Source organism: Rattus norvegicus, chromosome 12 (genome assembly GCF_036323735.1).
Source record: "Rattus norvegicus strain BN/NHsdMcwi chromosome 12, GRCr8, whole genome shotgun sequence".
In the NCBI taxonomy this organism is placed as follows: domain Eukaryota; kingdom Metazoa; phylum Chordata; class Mammalia; order Rodentia; family Muridae; genus Rattus; species Rattus norvegicus.
In genome coordinates, this window is record NC_086030.1 from 7,439,884 (window position 1) to 7,463,884 (window position 24,001).

Consider the following 24,001-nt stretch of genomic DNA (forward strand, 5'->3'; position numbering starts at 1 on the left):
TTCAGTACAGCGGCATCATACCCCACCTCCTAGGGAAGTCCAGTTCTCAGGTATTCAAGGAAGATGGTAGCTGCTCAGAGTATGGGGAGGAGGAGCACAGTCACAGCACTGTGACCAGAGGCACAGCCAGGATGGCTTGGCATGTTACCTAGGAAAGCTTCAACTTGGGGAGAGAATCACTCCAGAAAGAAACAGGTAACCCAACCAGAAGTAGGCGGAAGAATCTGGAGGAGGTTCAACAAATAACCCACTACCAGAGGAGGTCAAGAACTCAGTCAGCCTCTTTGGTATTGGCCAAACCATATTTTTGACGATTGAACATTACCTATTCTGTATATTTTTTTTTCTGTTACACTTCTCAACAAAAGAAATGCCCTTAACTTGTTCAATAAAAACAAGATAAATTTTCTGCTAAAAAAACAAAACAAAACAAACCCTTTCTCTGGGTTGTGACTTTTTCTCCAACGCTGGGAATGGAACTCAGGGCTTCCCTCATGCTTGTCAAGTGCTTTAATCTCTGAGCTACAGACATGTCTGGATTCTGGAATGTTCTCTTCCTAGTAAGCCTGATAAGCTGTCATGTACCATGAGCCTGGGCCCAGCACTGGTCCTTTCACAGAATGAAAATGGCCTTCAGGAGTGCCTTTCCACAGCCAACGTAGAAAGCACATCAAGCAATGCACTGGGACTTTTACCTAGAACATTGCCCTGACAGTAGAGATCACACAGAAAGAGAATTTCAATGAACCTGAAGTAACCTCCAGAAGCTGGTGAGATTTGCCCATTTCCTCTCTGAGTTACTATGGAGTAAACAGGTATCTGGGTGGTGGGGATGGAATAGCGACTGAGGTGCTGGCTCTGAGCACCAGGTACTTTAAAGACAGTCCCTTCTGGGAGTGGAATACTAAGGCTGCAGAACTGAGGAGAAACCCGGAAACAGTTGGATGGAAAATCCGACCTTCACTCAGAAGAATGTTGGCCTAAGAAACTGGAAATCTTATTTTATTAGAACATTCTGGTCCCACAGGGAGGAGCACTTGGCACCATCAGAGCAGGGGACCCCTCTCTTTTTTTGGTCAGATCTGGGCATATGAGCCTTTGGCTCTGGGTTTCAGGTCCTATAGGCTGGGGATTCTGGGATGGAGTGAGGTACCAAGCAGCACTTGGCTCACTTGGCGTGGACAAAGCCTGAGTACAGGAGGCGACCTCATCAATAGGAGAAAACACTGCAAAGAGCCCCTCCAGGGAAGTCAGGAAAAGGAGGCAGGGGAGGGAACAGGCAGCCTCAGATTGTACGAGGGCTTCTTGACACACTGACCTGCTTTAGAGATGGATGTGCTTTTTGCTCAGTTTTCCACTTAAGTAAATGAAACAAAATAAATAGCTATATGTATATATATATATATATATATAAGTAAACAAATATATAAATAATGCTATCATACCATGATATCAAGAACTAAATACTAGCCTGCTGTTATACACTCCAGGCTCACATCAAAGTGAAGAGCTGCCAGTAACTGCACTAGCCTGTTCTCATCCTCTCCACACACTAATAAAAATCAGAGCAGTCCTGAGGCTGTAGAGGTCAGGCCTCGTCTGCTCTCAAGACCTTCCCTCTGACCTTTCCTACCAGCTCCCGAGTTAAGAACCATTGATCCATAGCTGTGTTTCTATACCATAGCTCCAGAAATGCTTTTTAAACTTGAGGCAAGTGTTTAAGGTCTGACAGACTCCTCCCTGGATGCTGGGCTGTCTGTGTCCTTCCCTAGCCAAAAAAGAAAGAAAAGGTAAAACAAAAAACAAAACAAAACTCGAGCAAAACAAAATCAAATTTAATGGTCTTAAATGCAAAAGTAAAAACAAACAAAAAACACAAAAAAGCAAAAGAAAATTAACAGAACAGAACCCCAAACGTCAAGGCAGTTATGAAGAGAACTTTGAGGGTTAATCCTTAAAACTACAAATCAAAGGTTTGTGTTAATAGATAACTGGCAAGAAGTACTTTTCTGCTGAGTGTCCATACAAAAGCAAAATTTCAAAGCAAAAATCTAAGATTGGAAAAAGCCTAGTGCTCACAAGAAGGGATGCGAGAAATACAATGCTCAAATGTTCTGTGTCATTAAAAACAGAGCAGTCATTGTGCATTCAAGCTAGGTTAAATGGTCTCAGAAACTCGGGAAGTTGCATGAACAATAGTATCTGATGTGTGGGCACCATGCATGCAATGTGTGGACAGACACTCAGGATGTCAGAGGAGGGGGCATCTTCAGGCATGCCTGGAGCTCAGGCTTGACTCTGGAATATACTGGAGCTGCCCTGAAACTCTTTGGTCCGTTCTCACTGGTGCCTGGGCTTACAAAACACCTTTGTGTCTCTGGAGGGCCTGGCTCAGCCCAACACGTGGAACCTCTTCCCACCTCCCTTTGTGAGGCCCCAGAGTATGGGCCCTGCTGCTGCTCCCAACACCATAGGGCTGGGACTGAGTGGGCAGGAGGCAGCAGTGGGACTGCTGGGGAGGGCAAATCTGTCAACTAAAGCAGAAATCGTTTAAAATGGTGAAGCAGTTGAGAAAAAACACAGTCCCCATCTGTCTAACATCTTTAGGTTAAAAACTGAAACTAAAGAAATTAAAAAAAAAAAAAAAAAAAGAAAGAAAAAGGAAAAAAAAAAAGAAAAGTTTTTTTTTTTTTTGTTGTTGTTGCTTTGTTTTAAATCCAGTCTGTGGAGACATCCAATGAAACAGGTGTTAGACAGTCTTAGAAGTAAAAGCATGCTTCAGTTCCACCACCATCCAGAGTGACTGGTTAGTCAATGCAGTCTACTTAGGTTTCAGTTTAATATATACTTTAAAGGAAATAACTTAAGAAACTTAAAATTGGTCTAACATTTGTGGGATTTCAAGCATTTGAACATGTCGGTTGCATCCCAGAGTATAAAAACCTTTGCACTTCTCATTTAGACTAAGACAAACACTTGTGAAAATTGGCGCAAAATGAGTTGTACACTAACAAAAAAGTTTCAACTTCTTCACTCTTAATTATCTATTCCGTACAAAAAAGAAAAAAGAAAAGGAAAAAAAAAAAAAAAAGAAAGAAAGAAAGAAAAAAGCGTGAGCGAGTTATTTGTGGGACTTGTTGGTTTTGAAGGAAACCTGTAAAATTTTGTCCCCCAGGCGGTAGCCGTTCAGACTTGCTATGGCCATTGCAGCTTCTTCATAGTTTGTCATGGTCACAAAACCAAACCCTTTGCACTTGTTGGTGTTGAAATCACGAATCACTTTCACATTGGTAACTGCACCAAAGGGGCCAAACATCTGCCAGAGGATCCCCTCATCGGCGTCTTGCCCAAGGTTGTAGATGAAGATGCACCAGCCCGAGGAAGCATTGCCGGGGACATTGACACCAGAAATCCCACTCATGTGATCTACACCCATAGGGGAGAACCTAGCAAACAGAGAGCACATGTTCAGGTCAAGGTTAAGGCCAGCAGTGTACCTGCACAACAGGGGTAAGAAGTAGGATGGACAGTGACGTAAGGACACCTGGGCTCTGATGCAGCCAGCTAGCACCTCTGAGATAGAGATGCTCAAGGCCGGAGTACCATGTGGGTCAAATAACTTAAAACCGCATGTATTAGCTGCATAAGAAAATGATGTTTATTGTGACATCTCATAACACATATAATGAACTTTGGTAATTTTCACCTTTATTATCCTCTTGTCCCACCTTCCCTCAACCCTGTCTATTTCCCCAAATTGTGAGGGTAGGGAAGAAACTGAGGCTTGGTACTGAGCCACAAGCTCACTCCAAGAGCCCACATTTTAAATCCTGGGAGTTTCTCCATATGCTCCAGTATAGGTGAAAGTACTGAGGGAGTCTCTCACTGTCAATGTCCTTGAGGGAAACTCATCATAGTTTTCTGTGTGTGAGCATGTGTCTACATGAATCCAGGGAGGGGAAGAGGGAGCTTTCCCCCAAATTTAGTCCCTCCTCTTCATAATTTCTTCTTCTTCTTTGGAGATAGGGTTTCTTTGTTTAGCTCTAGCTGTGATATAACTCACTCTGCAGACTGAACTGGCCTTGAACTCAGAGATCTGCCTGCCTCTGCCTCCTGAGTGCTGGAGTTAAAGCTTGCAACTCGTCCTACTGCTTTAGCTTTTCATTGACATTTCTCCCTGAGGGGTCAGGGCCCTGTAGTAACTGACCATACAATGCTGCACACAGTACTACAGAGCACAACAATCCCTTCCCCTGGCCCTGGGGTGGCTAAAACCATCTCACAAGGGCCAGGTCAAGCTACTGAAGCCTATAAACTCAGGAGACAGGAACAAGGCTAGAGGGCTATTAGCAACTTAACCAACACAAGAATTTTCCCCACAGTGCTCCTCCACCCCCGCCCTTCCTCCCTGCCTCTCCCCCATACTCTATTTTTCTTTCTTTTGGACCACAGGTACCTCAGTGTACAGCTCACGCTGGCTTAAGACTCATGATCCTCCTGCCTCAGCCTGCAGAGTGCTAAGGCACCAGGTGTGTACACCATGCCTGGCCATAGTGAACTGTTAATTACATTAAACAAAATGTGGTTGAAAACGTGGTGTAGTAGAACTAAGGAGAACAGTAAAAGTGTTAGTGAAGCTCTGCTGGTGTTTATGAGGGAAAACAGTGGCCAGAAGGCCATATTTAAGGATGTCTGAGTATATGGCATCTGTGGAGCTGCACAGTATAACCAGAGTCGTTACTTGCTCCAAAATGATAGCAGGCTCTGGGCTGTGGGACCTCATGGTACTTCACTTTCAGTATGATAAGAAGGCTTCAAGGCTAGTTTCAGTGTGGTAAAAAAGAACCAAGATATGGTATTGGCCTTGGTTTAAAAAAACTGTCACAGTATGTGACAGTGGTCAAGCTGAGGCAGTCTGGGGCAGAAAGACTACAGTATTGTTGATGTGGGTGGCAGGTTAGCACCCGGCTGTCTGAGACACGAAGCTGCACTGGCTGTCAATGAGAACTAGAAGAAGTGCTTGCTGACTGCAGTTCCAAATCACTTACATTCTTACACAGCAACTACAGTTGGCCTGGATACAGCTAGATCTCTATGTAGGCTCTCCCTTTGCATTTCATTTTGTTGCTCATTTTTTCTTTCTTTGTTTGTAAAGATTTATTTATATATGTAATATATATATATATATATATATATATATATATATATGAGTTTGTTGTCTGCATACACACCTGCACATCATAATCCAGCATCAGACAGTTGTGAGCTGCCATGTAGGTGCTGGGAATTGAACTCAGGACCTTTGGAAGAGTGGTGAGTCTTCTTAACCATGGAACCATCTCTCCAGCCCCCACACTGTTGATTATGAGACAGGGTCTCACTATCTGTAGCTTTAGCTGGCCTGGAACCTGATATTCAAACTCGAAGATTCACTTGCCTTTGTATTGGCCCTGAGTATTGGGATTAAGTGCATGTATGATAGCACACACAGTTCTTTTTTGCCTTTTAAAGGTAAGGTCTAACTGGACTCCGACTTCATATGTAACTGAGAATAACCTTCAGCTTCTGGTCCTCTTGCCTCTATCTTCCAAATACTAGGATGACAAGTGTTTACCAACACACCTAGTTTCTGTGGTGCTAGGAATGGAACCCAGAGCTTCATATATGCTGGCTAAGCACTCTTTCAACCAAAGATGTCTTCAGCAACCACATCTGCAATTTACACAACTTTGTATCAAGTAAGATATTTAGAACAAAATAAATAAATCTTTCCTTGCCTCCCCCCCCAAAAAAAATCCCACAATTTTCTACCTGTATTAATCATATACAGACTTTTGGGGGTTACTATTCCTTGAGCAGTACAGTATATTATGTTTCCATGGTAATCACAGCATATCAGGTATAAACCATGTGGTGATCTGGAAATGAGCTGAAGAGAAGATGTGTATGAGATCAATGCAAACATTTTATAATTTGGACTTGGGCACTGGATGATTCTGGAATGTGAGACAGGGGTGTGAGGGGTGTCTGAATCCCCTAATGAACAGTATAGATTACATTAAAAACATCTAGGATATGATTTTACTATCTTAAAGGTTCTCCTGCTTCAGTCTTTTCAGTGCTGCAGTTACAGACACACATCTGTAGCCCAGCAAGGGACTCTTCATCCATAGGAACTGTTCTTGTTGGGAGAGCTCGAAGCTGAGAGCTGAATGCTCTGACTCAGATGACCACAAATATTCACCTTCCCATTCTCATGTGTTAAGATCCTCTTTATCATCTCTGGTAGAGAAAGGTACTTGTCCTGACTTAGGAGTCTTTCTGGGGGCGGGGGGGAACCACACTACTGCTCTCTGCTCATCTGAGCCTGTCTTCTTTTCCTATCTCTGCTCCCTTCCTCTTAACACCTACCTAACCTTCCTTCCCTCCCTCACTGCTATTTCCCTCTGGTCTCTGTCATTCTTCTCCTGGTTCCTTTCTTCCTGCTCCTCACCACTGTGACACAAACCCTGTTCTTCCCTTCTAGCATCCCCTGATCTGGTCCTGAGCAGCTCCCTCACACAACTGTCTACCCACTTAGTTGGCTACATTGTGAAAATAATCTTCTCCAAGACAGCTTATGTAGAAAGGGCAGGATCTGCTGCTTAAAACAAAGATGGGAAATCTGAAGAAATCTTTATCCACTGAAGGCAAGCTCTTACCATCCTGACCAAAAAAAAAAAGGGCACCTAAATTTGAATTTCCACTGCCCAAGGCAGGAACACCCTGACCCTAGCTGAGTCTGGCAACTGACCTCATTTTCAGTATAGACACAAGGCAATTGAGGAAAGCAGTTCTTCTTTAGGTCAGGGCCTTTAAGCAGCAGACATCTAACACTCAGCTATAAATATGATCAAGTAAGCAGCTTGTGATATAGTCTGGCAGAGTGTGTACCTAGGAGTTATGAAGCCCCAAGCTCCACCCCAGCATATCATTAACTGGGTACAGCAGTGGCAGACCTGCTTGCATTTGGAAGGCGGAGGCAGAACGGTCAGAAATTGAAGGGCATTCATTCTTTCTGTATTTTTTTCCTTCAGCTTTCTTGATGAATCCCTAGCAGTCCTGGACCTCTGAAGAACAAGCTGGCCTTGAACTCAGAGATTTGACTGGCTGGTATTAAAGGTGTGCAGCACCAGACTCAGCTCTAGCCATTCTTATCCATTAGCTACACAGTGAGCTCTAGACCATTTTGGGGGTGTATTAGATACTGTGTAAAAGGGAAAAAAAAAAAAAACAAGGAAGTTTTATGAGAAAAGCTTGCTTTAGAGTCACTGATCAAATATATGAGACTTATTTACAAACAGTACTTAAGCACATGTTGTCTGCCATCTTTTCTCAGATACAAAGATTTTAACATAATCTAAAAAAATACGTCATTTATTTATTTTTATGTGAATGGGTATTTTCTCTGCAAGTATGTCTCCACACCATGTGTGTCTGGTGCCCTCACGGACCAAAAGAGAGCATTGCGTTTCCTGGCATTGAAGTTACAGATAGTTGTGATGTCACATGTGGGTGCTGGGAATTAAACCCACATCCTCTAAGAAGAGTAACTGTGCTCTTATCTGCTGAGCTGTCTGTACAGGGCCAAGACTTTCTTTTTTTTTTTTTTTTTTTGTTTGTTCTTTTTTTCAGAGCTGGGGACCGAACCCAGGGCCTTGCGCTTCCTAGGCAAGCGCTCTACCATTGAGTTAAATCCCCAACCCCAAGACTTTCTTTTAAAAAGACAGTACTCTACGGATTGAAGGATTACAATCCTTCAATCCTGATGAACTCTCCATATTACTGGAACCACACACTGGAGCACTACTGGGAGCCAGTGAAGTTGGTGCCTCAGGATATGGGGCTGTTCCCCTCAGCCATGGGTTATCTGTGAATATGACCCATCACAGTCTGAATTTATCTGGGAAGAAAAAGAGCTCATAAGTCTGTGTACACACTTAACACACCACAGCACTTAGACTGCATTAGGTATTAGGGATCACCCAGTCTATAGGAGGATATCTGTAAGTGATGTGCAAAGATCTTATTGGGGAGCTGAGCTTGCATTTGGTGCCTGCAGAGGTCCGGGAACTCATTCCCCCAACCCCTGACACAATACATTTGCTTTCCCTTGAGAAAAGGTTTTGCTTGCTTTCTAGTCAAAGGCAATCTTCAATTCTTGATTCTCTTGCCTATTTCTCTTCAATGATGGAACTGCAGATGTGAATCACCATGCCTAGTGCACAGACAGATTTCTGATAGAGGTGATGACGAAATTAGAAAGATATGACTGCTTGAATCAGCCTAGTGTCCCCAGTATTTTCTCCTCTGAGCATACACCCTTCAAAATAAAAGGCTACATGTAGCTTGAAAGAGCGTGGCACACTAAAAAGAGCCCACCAGGACATCAACCTCTGGACCCACCTGAATCTCTGTGCCTGGTGATGCACAGGGCCTCCAAACCTCCTAGCAGGCGAGTGGTACAGCTGCGAGAGGAGAGCCATGTTTTTGTTCTGGTTGGGATTGGCTGCAAACTTCACTGTGATGGGCTCGGAGGAACCCGGGGGTTTATGACCATTGAAACTGGTAATTGCCTCTTCTGCTTCAGACCGTTTGTCAAACCGGATAAAGGCAACCCCTCTGGACAAACCTTTTTAACAAACCAACAAAAATGGAGTTAGGGGAAAAACAGTGAGGAAAGAAAAAACAAAACTGAAAAGCAGAACTCAAGTCTATAGGCTGGGTTTCAAAGTAGGTACCTAGGAAGTGAAATAAACCAAAATCAAACCCAAATATGCAAACCAACGAATAAAGAAAACTGACTACTGAAAGATTAAGATTTCTGACTATCTTTTGAGTTGAAACAATGATTCCATACCCAGAGATATTCCAAGTAGCGTTTTGCACATATTTTTTTCTTAAACTTTTATAGGTACTTTGCCTGCATACATGTCTGTACAATACTTGGCAACAGAGGCAATAGGGCACAGGATCCCTGGAACTTGAGTTAGAGATGTTGTAAGCTACCTTGTGGGCGTCGGAAACTGAACCTGAATCCTCTGAAAAGCAACCAGTGCTCTAAGGACTAAGCCACTCCTCCAGCCCCGAATCTCTTTTTAAAAAGAAACAGGCAGCAGGAACAATCTTGCTCTCCGTCACTACTTAGCTGTTAAATACCCTTCACCTCATGGATAATGGAATATACACTAAATCTTGGACCCCGAGCAGTGCTGTCACAAGTTCCCCTTGGGCTCTGGGAGGAACATTGGCCTGGCAGGGTGACTATAACGTAGGCCTTTCTTGCTTGCTTGCAGGGGACTTCTGCTTGCTTAGTGTCTTCGCTTATATGCCTTCTCCTTTGTTCCAGAACAGGGCAGTTGTATCCTAGAGCCAAGCCCTCATTCTCCTCTTCTGTCCAAGACTTCATTTCCCTTGGACAATTCCATCTGAGGCCCTGGACCTTTTGTGATTTATACCTGCGTTCAGAAACAAACGAGGCTACTTATTTCCACAGAAAACTGCTGAGGTATGGTAATGGAGAGGAGCTGCCAAGAACTTATTAGGAGTGTCATGAGCCCATGCTGGATTCCTCTGTACCTCCTCAGGTTCCTGCATAGAAGCCAGGACCCAACTGGTGTAGTCTACCACCTGAAGACAACTCTTGTTTTCCCATTGGAACCTTATCCCTAGACTGAGCTGCCTGAGACCAAAAGTCTGGGTAGTCCAGACCAAGAGTGGGACCTGTGAGAAGGGACAACCCACACTTTATGTCCTGTCTGTCATATTGCAAACCCTGGGAGGAGCAAAGTGGTAAACTCTCCCTTGCCAGACACTCAAGACACTGGCGAGGGCTGCAAACACTAAACACTTGGTTGGAAAGGAGCTAAGGGACCTGTCTAAGTGACATCTCTGAGCTGAGCTGGGGTTCTAGATGTAGTCTGGAAGAAAAGCTACCCCAACCTGACTAAACATTCTCATTAATAAGACCAGCAAAGACTAACTTGGATTTGCGTGGTCCTCTAGGTAAAAACATTTAAAAAACAAAAACCAAAAAACCAAAAACTCAAACTCACTGTGCAACCTCTGACCTTGAACTAATCTTGTTTCTACCACCCACGGCTTTGATTACAGGTGTGTGTTACTATACCTAGTTTACCTGTGCTAGGAACTTAAGGAAAGGCCTTCTGCAGGCCAGGGAAGGACTCTTCTAATGGTACTTACCAACGTGGTTTAGGCAAAGGCCTTTCAGCACAGTCAAGTAACAATGGTCTAGAACCTTGGATGAGCTGTTTAGTGGGCATGCTGTCAAGTCTTCTCGAATCTCCGCCTATCTCAGTCCTTTCCCTAATCACTTCTTAGACCTAGTGGGCTTCATGTGTGTCCATGGCAGCAGGGAAGACCCAGCATAGACAGAGGTGCTGTCTGTGGGTATTCACCCTCAAAGAGCCAGGGTGACGGCAGCTCACTGGTCCTGGAAAGCTGAGCATGACCTAACTTCAGGCTGACACGGTTCCAAACTGTGCTTGGTTAGTGCTTACACAAGGCTACTTTAGAGGGACTGTGCTTCGTTAGTGCTTACACAAGGCTACTTTAGAGGGACTGTGCTTCGTTAGTGCTTACACAAGGCTACTTTAGAGGGACTGTATACTTCTTAGACCTGTGACCAAGCTCAAGACCAAACATGTTTTGGTTTCATGCAACTGCTTTCAAATAAAAATTACCTGAAACAAAAGGGGGTGGTATCCAATGTAGGAGGTAAAAAAATCCATGTAAATGTCTGACAAATTCGTCAAGATTTCGGAAGATTGCCCTGTGATCTGGACTTTAATTTTTAACTGAAAACAGACTTCCTCCCACACAATATATTTTGATATGGTTTCCTCTCTCTATTCTCCTCCCAGTCCATAACTCCATGCCTTCTTTGTCTCTCATATGCTGGCCCTGTGCATGCTGCTCCTGCCTCTGTGAGCTCTTATGTGCCTAAGCTGTGCTGGATCCGGAACACTGCTTCCTTGCTGTCTTCCATCCTCAGGGGCCATCACTGTGACTCCACTTCCACAAAGTTCCTTGAATTGGGTTTTATTTTTGCTGGTGTTTTCAGGATTAACAACAGAGACCAAAAATTGGCACAAATTCCAGATATGTGAACTAACTGAATTCACAATTATGAACAAAGCCAAGAAACAAAAATAAAGAACATAAAAATTAAGTTCTACTGACTAGATGTAAAGATCATTAAAAAAAATTTAAAAAGATCTATTTATTTCTATTTTATATACATGGGTGCTTTTGTCTGTGTGTATGTATGTATACCAGGCTGTGTGTAAGTCACCTGATCAGAAGGTGGCATCTGATCCCTTGAACAGGAGCTGCAGACAGCTACGAGCTGTCATGTGGATGCTGGGAACTGAACTGGGTTCTGAGTGAGTAGTGAGCACACTTAACTGAGCTACCTCTCCAGCCCCACGTGTGAAGATTCTCAAGAACATCCTTTTCTTTTTTTTTTTTTTTTCTTTTCAGAGCTGGGGACCGAACCCAGGGCCTTGTGCTTGCTAGGCAAGCGCTCTACCACTGAGATAAATCCCCAACCCCCATCCTTTTCTTTTTTAAAAGGCAGGGTTCTACCATGTAGCCCTCTACAGCTTCAAGCTCACTGAGGTCCACTTGCCTCTGCCTCTACTGTTGGGATTCAAAGCTTATACTATCACATCTGTTTTTTTTTTTTTAATTTATTCAGGCAGTGTATGTACATGGTATGCATATCCATACAAGCAGGTATAACACTCATACATATAAAATAAAAATATATTTAAAAATAATTGTAGTTGTTTGAATAAGAATATCCTCCACAGGTATGTATCTTTAAACACTTAGTCCCCGGATGGTGGGACTATTTGGGATGGATTAGGAAGTGTGGCTTTATTAGGAAGAGTTATCTCAGCAGGGGCAGGGTCTCTCTCTGCCTAGTGCTTGTGGATCACAATGTGAGCTCCCAGACAGCCATTCCCTCTGCCATTACAAACTCTAATCCTTTGAAACCATAAGGCAAAGTTCTTTTACAGTGTGCCTTTCTCAATGTTTTTATCACAGCAATAGAAAAATAAGACAATGATGAACAAAAATAAATTTATTTATTTACCATGTGTTTTTGTGCATGTACCTGCCACAGTGAAGGTATAGAGGTCAGAAGGTAATGTAAGGGAGTAGGTTCTCCTATCATATGGTGCCCATGGAATTTGAATATGTTTATTAGACTTGGGGGCAAATACTTTTACCTACTGAGCTACCATACCATGCTGGCCCCAAACAGTATTGTTACTTTGTTTTTTCAGTGCTTCAGTTGGGAGCTGGGACCTTACTCATGGTATGATGCACTCTATCACAGTGCCATGGTCCTGCCCTCAGTTTTTTGAACATCAAGTCTCTTTAGATGACTTTATTGGTAAGGGAGCTAGGAAAGGGAGCCAGTCCTGCCATATCCTTCCTGCTTACACTGTGGTGTTATTTACTACAGTGGCTGAGAACAGCAGGGAAGATCAAGGGAAAAGAATGAAATCATCCTGCGTTCATGGCTAGGGAAAGGGGCTGATATTACAAAGTCCCTGGCTGCAAAGTGACACTTTCTGCATGGTCCACTTTGGCCCAACTATGCCAAAGAAGCAGAGGGAGACTCTAGGAAAACTGTTGTTGGAAATTCAACAAGCCCTTCAGGGACTACTGATAACTTGCAAATTGAGATTGGAGTTCCTGCTAAGTAAATACTATTTCTCAGCCTGCTGCCCATTCAAAGCAAAGAGCACAATGGTGTGAGGAAACCTAGTTGTTTTTGGCACAGGTTGCTGGAAGTAAGTGTTTACTTCAGGCTATAGGCCACACCCAGAGCCCCTGTGACATGCCAGGTGCAGGTACCTGGGAAACCTGCAGTGAGCCTGAACTTGAGAGTGTGTCAGCATCTTCAGGCTCCCAATGTGATCCTGAGCTACCTCAGCCAGGCAGGAAAGGTACAATAGCTGGCATGCATGCCTCCTCCAGAGCACATAGCTAAGGGGACAAGGGTCAATGCAGTACCATACCAGCCCTGCTTGTCACAAAGTGATGTGCAGCCATATAGCATTCCACAAGTTCCTCCAAAGTGAAGGTGTCCCACAGTGAGGTAATTCTATGGCTAAGCCACCCACAGCCAAAGGGTGGGACAAAAGGTCTATAGAGGAAAAAGTGAAGAGGGAGGAAAAAGAAAAACACCAACCCACCCGCCCACCCACCCACCCACCCACCCAGGCTTTGCTCAGTTTCTGAACATACTCTTCCTTTCTGGTGCCAACGATTTCCCATCCCTGCTGAGGAATAGTCATGTCCCCAAGAGGAGCTATACTTATCATTTGACTGGGAATGTTTTGGTTTCAAGTAGCAGATAGCTGTGTTGGGACATAGCTATGGGCATGTGTCCGTGTCCTCAGCATGAGTCCAGGAGTTCCACACACAACTTGCAGTTCAAGTCTATACTGAGATGTTCTGGGAGGCACCTGCCAAGTAGCCAGGATGTCAGAGACAGGAATTGACTGCTTTCTCTGGAGAGGAACATCCCAATCATGAAGACTAAAGAAGGCCCATCTAAATAGCCAATGGTGTTGCTTCAGAGTACCACAAGGTAAGTTCTTGGGACTCTTTAAGAGGAGATACACTGACACTTCATGTACTTATAGTAAGAACTTCACGGGACAAGTAAACAGAAACCTTTCCAACTATTCCCAAGCCAGCCAAAGTTACTGGGTGCCTAGAGAAAGTGCCAGAACATTGATGTCTTTCCTAGCCTAATCTTGGGTGGCCACTGCTTGTTTGTTTGTTTGAGAGACTATCTATGTCTGTCCTGGCACTTCATATACAAACCAGGCAGAACATGAATCAGACCCACCTGCTTTTACTTCAGGTGCTGGGAATAAAGGAATGCACCTGTCTGACTCTTTAATGACATTTTACTTTCCTAGCCCAATTAAATAAAAACCAAGGATTGTCATGTCCAACTTGTCCCCTTTTGGAGGCTAACTATTGATATCTCCCTATATTCCCTAGAACAGCAAGTCTTGGGCTCAGAGTATCCTGTGTGTACCTGTGGTCTGATCCACAAGGACCCTGGAGTTGATGATTCGCCCAAACCGAGAAAACATGTCTTCCACATCCTTCTGAGTCATGGTCCTTGGAAGCCCACTGATGTACAAGTTGGCATCTTTGATAACCTCTGAGCTTGGGCGAGCATATGATACCTTAAAAACAAACAAACAAACAAACAAACACAACTCAGAATTAGAGGCTACATGTGGCCAAAGCACCATAGGAAGTGATCTGGTGTTAGGAAAAGCCAATGTGTGTGTGCGAGTAATTGCACACAGGACAATCTTTTGCAATGACATTTTCTGATAGCTCACTACAGGCCAGCAGAGAGCTCAGACATCTTGTAAGCGTTTTCTCAGTTCGTCTTTAGCATTTCTATTATAAGCAGGAAATTATTCCTATTACATAAAGATGAAGAAACTAAAAGCCCATAGTAGTTGGGATTCAAGCTGATGTTGCCTGATGAACATAAGACCTAGTATTGTCATCTGCAAGGAATTTGTGGTGTGGCATACAAGAGCTGAGCCCTCTTGGAAAGGCTGTAATAATCCTCCGCCAACAAGTAAGCACATCAAAAAATGGCTGCCGGGCTAGAGAGATGGCTCAGTGGTTAAGAGCATTGAGTGCTCTTCCAGAGGTCCTGAGTTCAAATCTCAGCAACCACATGGTGGCTCACAACCATCTGTAATGGGATCTGATGCTCTCTTCTGGTGTGTCTGAAGATGGTGACAGTGTATACATATAAATAAAATAAATAAATCTTTAAAAAAAATGGCTGCCTAAGATTGGGGGTGGGGGTCTGTAATCAGCATTCGAATCCTTACTGTTGATGTCTGTGCTAAAAGAAAGGAAGGGAGGGGGGTCCCAAACGCAAGAGCAAGGAAAGATCCTGGGTGCTTCCCTTGTAGAGGCAATGCAGGCAGCAGAGACCTCAAAGATCACAAAAGAAGAAGACAAGGCTGTCCCCTGGAGAAACAGGACAGTTAGCAGGAGAGAGGCCCCGTAGAGAGACGCCCTACTAAGATGGGACACAAAGCTGAGTCAGGATGCTGGGTACAGAGAGGTATGTGTGGGTGAACCAAGTACTGTAGAAATGGGGTGGCGGGGAGGGAAGAACACAAAACTGCTTAAACATGTCAAGGAGCCAGCAACCTCTTGGGTGACACCAGATTGGAAGTATGGTAAGGCATACCACGACTACTGGGGAGCTGCAGGGTGGGATCTTTGAGGAAATGGAGCTGTGTACAGTGGATGATGCTTCCCTATTTGTTTTCAGGCCACTGGTACCAAGGTCCAGCCTGTAGAGCAAGAGCTCTGTGGATATGTGCACTCTATAATCGAATGTGACTGTTCTGCCTTGGTCCACCTTCCCTCTGCATAGATGCTTAGTGTCCATGTCCACCATCAACACCCCTCAGAATACCCATTCATTCCTGCAACTAAATGTTTTCGACTTTACCAAAACCTTTGGTGGGAAAATCAAATTTTGGGCAGGATAGCTCAAGGAAGAGGCGGCCTTCCCCACCACCAGGGCTGTCAGCTCTTTTTGGCTTTCTCAGGATAAGACTGGGTCAGCAGGGGACAAACTGTATTCATAAGTGGGAGAGCTGAGGATCAGCACTAGCTGTACACTTCAGAGCCAAATGCTAAGGAAAACGTTAATGCTAATGTCCTGTAGGACCAGAACCCTGTTTGTCTTTTGTCTTTAGGCACTGCCAAATTCAAAATCAAACCTGAGAGCCATTCAGAGACATTTGGTACTGCTCTGTGTGTACAGACCCTTTGTGCTGTTCCATGGCACTTTAAGGACTGTCTATGCTCTCAGCAACTCTTTTTCTTTAGTGTCAATCCAGGGCTTTCCTGTCCTGATCTTGAGAAATCTGTGAGTGGCTGAACTATATATGTGTCCAATTCAGACTCATATGGTTAAGTTCTAACCTGCATGATCACAGAATGTGATCTGGTTTGCACAGAGATTTGGTTAAGACAAAGTCACACATGGAAAAGCTGGGCTCCTAGTCCCATATAATTGCACACTTATAAAAAGGGTAAATCTGGACCCAGGGAGATACACACAGGCAGAATGTCACATAGAAATGGAGGCAGTGAGCATGGGGATGCCTCTGTAACCCAAGGAATGCCATGGATTGCCAGAATTTAAGGGAGATGCTTTTTGGTGATCCTTTCCAGGTTCCTTGGAAGGAACCAACTCTGCTGACCCCTTGAATTAAGACTTCGGAGCAGTGACTAGTCTCTGCTATTTAGGACATCTGGACTGGGATACTTGTACCTTCCCTGAGGAAATGGTTGGCACAGACCTGTTACTTACTTGCTGCATAGCTCCCTCTGTCCCTGTACTATATAGACCACAGTCTCACACACTGTACTTTACTCATTAATTCCACGAGGGTGAAACTTTGATAATCACTGTTCCATTCAGCACCCAGAACAGAGTTGGGGGAATACTGGCATTGAGTTAAAAACACTCACTGAATGACTCAACCACAGTCCCTTGTGATATGAACACATATAAAGAATTCCAGTGCTCCAGCAATGGGGGCGGATGAAAATTCAAGGTCAGTATGGGCTGTATAGTGAAATCCTGTCTCAAAACAAAACAAACAAACAAACAAACAAAAAAAACAAACAACAAAAAAACCCCCCAAACCCCTCCATCCCCCCCAAATAAAAAAACCCAAAACAAAACACAACACAAGAATAAAAACAAACAAAAACCAAAATAGGTAACTCAAATAAGTGAACCATTTCCCTAGGGCTCTGTGCTGTGATGTAAGTTTTAGGCACTTATTTTGTGCTGAGAAACTGCTAAACTGGTGTTAAATGCCAGGTGCCAGAGTATTCACTCTCAAGCTCCAGCATTTGCCCCTCTTTCTGCCCCACCCTGGAAAAGCCATTTCACTTACTGGAGAGGAAAAAGTCAAGCCAGCTCCCCCCTAACCCGAGTCTCATGCTCTATGGAGCTGTGATAAGGAACCTGAGATGCTATGTGGGAGGATCTAACCTACGATTTCCTCTTTTAAGTATGAATTGTGTGAATTACGTGGCCTGTGGATCTGCACCTGAGCCTGATTAGTCCATCTCCTCACTGTAGTTGCCAGTGTGTCACAGAGAAAAAAAATAGATGGTTAGACACAGAAATGCAGAACCCTTCACACTGACCTCTGTAACCAGAGTACAACACCAGGACCAATGATAACACAGCAGATAAGTTAGCTACTAAGAGCTGTGATCTGAGGCCAGTTAGGATATACATACAAGTAAAGCCTTCAAATTACCACCGGAGTGCAGTGGCAACAGGTAGGGGCAAGTGAGGGACAGAATATGTCTGGTTTCTGGGTCTCTCAGTACAGCTGCTCTTGCTTGGTGCCCCGTTCATGACTAACACACCTAGCACCTGTAGGTACTGAGTCTACAATACTCTTTACACCTTTTTTTTTTTTTAAAGATTTCTTTTATTTATATGAGTCCACTGTAGCTGTCTTCAGACCCACCAGAAGAGGCATCTAATCCCTATTACAGATGGTTGTGAGCCACCATGTGGTTGCTGGGATTTGAACTCAGGACCTCAGGAAGAGCAGTCAGTGCTCTTAACCACAGAGCCATCTCTCCAGCCCCTACAATACTCTTATACCCATTCTGGTCTAGTTAAGACTTTTCCTCCACATCAACATCTCTTTACCTTAATGGTTTTGGACTGAAGCCTCAAGCCGTTCAGTGTGCTGATTGCTCTCTCTGCATCTTTTGCAGTAACATAGTTCACAAAGCCGTAGCCCAAGCTGTGTCCTATAAGAGAGAACATGACATTGTTAAACGGCTTCCAAAGAACAGATGTAAGGGAGGTACATGGGCAAGGTCAGAAAAAGAAAAGATAGGTTAACACAGCAAAATGCCAAGGGAGGTACACTGGGGAACCAGTCTTAAAATAGTGTTAAACATTTTCTGTGCAAACTTATACATCTTTGAAACTAACAAAGGTAATCTGTAATTAAACGTTTCTTAAAAACTGGACCAGTGAGAAGGCTCAGACAGTTAAGTGCTTGCTGCCAAGCCTGATGACCTTCTAGGTTCAATCCCTGGGCCACATGTTAGAAGAACTGAGTTAAGTTAGTTTCCGACATAGAAGCTATTGTGTATGTGCATACACACACAAAACAGAGAGCTTGTTTCTCAAAGAGAAAGAAAAAGTAACGATATCTTTCTTACTGACTGCATCTTGTGAAATGTTGCCTAACAGTCCCAAAGCTGTTGGCTGTACTGTGCAGTCTGACAGAAGAGGAGGCAGTGGCCAGTGCCATAGTCTGTTAATTTCTGAAACCTGAATTCCCACAGAGGGAAGGCCTCCTGGGTTCTGGCACCATCAAGTACTGGTTCTCTTTCTTTCCTGAGTATAGAGAAACAGGACTCAGTGGATGGTGGGAAAAAGCTGAGCTAATAAGTGGCCTTGGCCACAGGTTCATAGCCTGGTCTAGCTCCTCCAGCTCTTCCTGGCAGCAGAGCCCACTATAATAACGTCACCAGCATACATCTGGATATGAGAGGTGAGAGGCATGAAAACTGAGGTAGCAACAAAAGATCCCAATGTCCTCTTTGTGAAATACTCAGGACAGGCAGGAACACGCATCCCTGGGTACCTGGGGAAGGGCATGGCATGTAGGGAAAGGCTCAGGAAGAGGAAGCTACTGGAGTGCTTGTCAGGAAGGAACCTTAGGATGTCTAGCCTTGACAAACTTGATTCACATCCTCCTAGTTCATGCAGATACTTCATTTTGTTCTGGGTACCTGAAAGAGCAGCTGTAGGACAAACCTATTAGAGGCAGACTTTTGTGCTGAGAACCCAGGAAGCCACCTCCTTTGCTGCTAACAAGACCTGAACAAACCAAAGAACCTATTTTCTTTTGAGTTGCATTAGCACTTTTCCAATACTTTATTTTAAAAATTATTTTTATATTTATTATTATATTTGTGTGTATGTGTGCACCCACACCACAGCAAGTATTTGGAAAACAGACACATCAGTTTTCTCCTTCCACTATGTTGGTCCCAGGCACAGAACTCAGGCTGTCATGCTTGGTGTAAGTGCTTATACCTGCAAGCCATCTTGTTAACTCACCCTCCTCAAATACTGCTTTTGTTTAAGATAGAGTGTCTCTGTGTAGCCTTGGCTATCCTGGAACTCAATGTGTAGACTAAGCTGGTTGAGTTCAGAGATCTACCTGTTTCTGCCTCTCAAACGCTGGGATTAAAGACACCGGCCACCATGCCCAGGAGATACTGCATTTTTTAATGCCACTTTTAGATTTATAAAAAGAAAAAAAAAGTTCCAGCTTGACCCTACTCCTCCTCTATTAGAAATATCTTCCATTACCATAACATATTTTAAACAGTAACCAGTACTTGTTCAATGTTAACTAAATATTCATACTTAATTCCTATGTCTTTGGGAATTAACTAGGATCCCAAACAACCTTTAGTGTCATTCCCCTCTAATCCCCAACCCCAAAACTCCCCTGGGTAGTGTCTCAGACCATCCTTGCTTTTTAACAAAAACAAAAGACACCCCCCGACCCCTATGTTTTTAGGTATTTAGCCTGTAGGTATATCTGTAAACTATGTATGTATAGCATCCAGGGAGGCCTGAAGACAGTGTCAAATTCACTGGAAGTAGAGTTATAAATGATTGTGAGCTGCCATTTGGGTTTTCTGGAAGAACAGCTAATATCCTTAACCATTGAGTCTTCTCTCTAGCCCTGTCCTTGCTTTTGCTAACTTTCAGTCTGGTGGTCTAGTCTATAGCTCACATACTGTTCCTTACCCTAGCTTGCTTTATTTTTCTTTTTTTTACTATGGTGATAAGTTTAGGGAAGAAAGGCCACAGAGTTAAAAAGCTCTCATCATATCCTTTCAAGGGCCAAGTGCATATGCTACCAACAGGGCTGTATTACTATGCACATTAGCTTAGATTACCTGGCTAGGACAGTCTGAGATGACCCACCTCCACTATCACATCGTTCCTTCCTTTTGTACATCATGCCAGATGATACTAGAAAACCAGTCTTATATTATGTTTTCTCTTTGGGGCACAGAAACTACAGGCATTATTTGCAATTTTTCACAACCATCCTCTGTCTCAAGAGACCCACATTTCTTTCAAAGAAATCTGTGTGTGTGGATATGGATATGTGTGTGGACATGGGCTGGATATGGTTAAGAGTACTGGCTATCGTTCTAGAGGACCTGGCTTCAATTCCCAGCATCTACATGGCAGCTTACAACTGAATGTAACTCCAGTTTCAGGGGATCCAACACCTTTACACAGACATACATGCAGATAAAAGACACCAATCACATGAAATAAAAATAAATTCTAAAATTCACATTTAAATATATGTTTTGATCAATGTCTTCTATCCCCATCTCTTCCCAGGTTGACCTATAGCTCCCAGTTCCTAGAAGCATAAAGAACAAGGCAAATCAGAAAGCTGAGACACCATGTTTTTGGCCATAACCATTGTGTAGACAGATAAACCTTAATTCCAGCACTTGGGAGGCAGAGGTTGGTGGATTGCTTGAGTTTGATGCCAGCCTGGTCTTCAGGAACTTCCAGGACAGCCAGGGCTACACAGAAAGACTCTGTCTCAAACTACCCGACTCTCAACCCCTGCCTCCCACAAAAAGAAGAAAAAGAAAGAAAAAGAGGGAACTTTTGCTGAGGGTAAAGAGACACACTCATCTATGGGTATTATAGGTATAGAAAACAAAGGTATATAGGGAACAAAGTTTGGGTTTTCTTTGTTTTGTTCTTTAAATTTTGTTCACACTTTCCCCCTCCTATCAGATTCTCCCCACCTGCTCAACTCCACTGTTTTTAAAAAATGTGCACAGGGGCTCCAAGAAGACTTTACTGGGAATCACAGGGTACAGGTGACAGAGGGACCACAGGAAAAGTAAAGAACAAGAAGGGTGTTTTAGAGAAAATAGAAAGGTGGGCAGCAAGCAGATGGAGATGATAGGCTTCCCTAGAAACGCAGGTCAGCACATGAGCTAACACAGCTTGCTGCATCAGCTGGCAGAGGAGGAACTCTGCAGGGCCCAGGGCATTGATGGTGGAAAGCAGGGCCAGTTTGCAACCGGAACCATGGGGTTCTCAGAAGGAACACACTTATTTGCTAGTTTACTACTTCCAGGAAGGCTCTATGGAAACAGCCAGTAAGCAGAATGATGCAAGGTGAAAGTCTCTGTGGAGCTTATAACTTGGATTATAGAGAGAAATGATAGGGAGAAAACTCGTTCAGATAGGAAGGACAGATCGCTCTACAGCTCGCAGTAGCATTATTACTTACAGAGAATATGCAACAAATGAAGTGTGAAAGGAAGTGTATCCAGTGATAAATTACAGGCAACTAAGGCTTTACTTTCAGCTTGTAGGGTTTACTGTTTGCTCTGCTTTTTGTTGCTGCTGTTGTTTACTGTGTTTTGAGATGGGGTCTTACTATATAGCTTCTGGCTGGCCTCAAACTCAGATATGCCTGCTTCTGCCTCCAAAGTGCTGAAATCAAAGTTATTTGCCACTACACCTGGTCAGGGTTTTTTTTTTTTTTTGGGCGGGGGGTGCTTTTAAAATGAGGAGCAAAGATGAATCATGCTGAGGAAAAAGTAGTAAAGGCGGCAAAGTGTGAAAAGGCATTCTTGTAAAAGGAAAACTGTTCAGCAGTCCTGAGAGCCAGCCTAGGCATGTCTGGAAAATAAGCAACTCAGTTCAGACTTAGGATGGGTGTGTCAGAGGTACATCCCTATGAGATGAGAAGGAAAATACATTAACCATTAGGGTTGAAGGCTGCCTCCAATTCCACAAGGGACATATAAGACAGTTACAGGTGGCACAGTAAGCTCTGCTGTTAGGCAGATGCTGCAATGACACCTTGTACCTTATGTTTGTAGATGGAAGTGCCAATAGCAAATATAGTGACTCCAACAAGGAGCTTAACCTGGGTGCCCAGAAGCACTGGAAGCTTCCCAACCAACATAATAAACATTCTCGTTACCCGAGTCAGCCTGTCCCCTTCCTGCTGCCCAGCTGACCCAATATGTCAATTTGCAAAATGAGTATTTGGATTTGATAGTGGCAACTTCAGTGCAGTATGACTTGTTATGAAAACCCACAAGCCAACATCTTATAGATAGAGCCACAGAAGGCATCCTCAAGTCAACAGAGCCCAGAACCTGAAGGGTTTTAGAGGAAGGGAATGAATGGGTCACATGGAAACTGATGAAGTCCCTTTGCTGCCCTGAGGAAGTCAGGAAGAAGGAAAAGGTAGCCAGTTAAGAGGCCACAGCAATAGAGTAGGTAAAGGTAATGATGTCTTCAGCTAGGATGACTCTTGTGGGAGAGGTAGGACAGGGTAATCTACAGAAGCACTAAAGGGAATGAATTCTGAGACTTGGTACTTCTGAGTATAGCTACTGGACAGACAGTGGTTATCCGCTAGGACAAAGACACAGAGTAAGTTCAATATGGTGCCGATCTCAGGAGAGCTATTTCATCAGGAGAGTGAGTGAACTAAACTCAGCCTGATTAACAGCTCTGGAAAAGGGCAATAAAATAGTCTGAAGCTCAAAACTGGGGAAAGGAGCAGCTGAGACAGAGAGAGTATAGCCCTGAGGGAGGACAAACATAGGAAGAGAATGTTTCTAGGAGCAAGTACAGAGAGGGAATTTGACACTGATATCCTGTAAATGTAAATGGAAGGACAACATACAGTGGTGGTTCTCATGGCTTCCTACTTCCTACAAGAATCAAGATAGTGTCTGGAGACCTACGCTAATAATGCTCACAACTCAGAAGGTGCTCTCAGTTTCAAGTGAGTGGGCAGAGACTAGAAATGCTGCCCGGCAACCCCAGTGCACTGCCACATTCCAGACAGCAATACCCAGCTCCAAATTCCAAAGTGCTAGAGGACACCAGGAACCTTAAGAGTATTTGAAGCCCTGGCTCGATGATTCTCAAGAGACCCAAAGGAAAGTGTCTACTTGGATAGTTCATAGGTCATGAGTAGCCAGGGAGGAAAGGGATCAGGGGAGAGAGGAGACAGCTGGTAGTTCTACTGTGAGATACAAGGTGGTCATCAGATCTGAGTGAAAACTAGCTGAAGGCCAAAGGAAAGAAAACACAGAAAGGTTATGAAGGACGGGCTACCCACTGTGCCAATGAGCAGGCTCGGGACTACAGCACACCTAGCTGGCTAGATATAAACACTCTCTTGCTAGGGTAGGCAGGCTGAGATCCAGCTAGAGAAAAAAAGACAGTTAGGCAGAGTGGTGCCACTGAATGACAGACGAACAGTGAAATGTGACAGCAGAAGTAAAGTAAGGGTAGCTGAGTGTCTCAGACTGCCACTCACTGCACTGGAAAGAAAGGCTACTAAGAAGACATTATTGAGCTTAGCAGGTACCTTCTCCACAACTCCCAACACTGCCTGCAGATCAGAGAAGCCCTGTATCTGGAAATTCAAATCACTTTCTAATCCCACTTCTGCTTCTGTGGTAGTCTGAATGAAACTGGCCCCCATAGTTCCTTAGCGAGTGGCACTATTAGGAGGTGTGGTCTTTTAGGTTCTATAAGCTCAGGCTACGGCCAGTAACTCAGTCCTTTTCTGCTGCCTTTAGATAAAAATGCAACTCTTGCTCCTCCAGCACCGTGTCTGCCTGCACACTGCTATGCTTCTTCCGACCCTGATGATAACGGACTAAACCTCTGAAACTGTAAGCAACCCCAATTAATGTTTTCCTTTATAAGAGTTGTCATGGTCATGGTGTCTCTTCATAGCAATGAAACCCTAACTAAGACAGCTTT

General features: G+C 43.9%; 1 protein-coding gene across 1 annotated transcript in view; it reads right to left on the reverse strand.

Moving 5' to 3' along the window:
- Window positions 1–1,815: 1,815 nt before the first annotated feature.
- Elavl1 (ELAV like RNA binding protein 1) overlaps window positions 1,816–24,001 on the reverse strand; it is a 40,927-nt gene continuing 18,741 nt past the window's right edge. The window contains exons 3-6 of the mRNA NM_001108848.1: window positions 17,831–17,934; window positions 14,129–14,282; window positions 8,446–8,671; window positions 1,816–3,446 (exon numbers count right to left, since the gene is read on the reverse strand). Coding sequence (NP_001102318.1) covers window positions 3,122–3,446; window positions 8,446–8,671; window positions 14,129–14,282; window positions 17,831–17,934 — 809 coding nt within the window. The 3' untranslated portion in view covers window positions 1,816–3,121. The remainder of the gene's footprint in view (window positions 3,447–8,445; window positions 8,672–14,128; window positions 14,283–17,830; window positions 17,935–24,001) is intronic.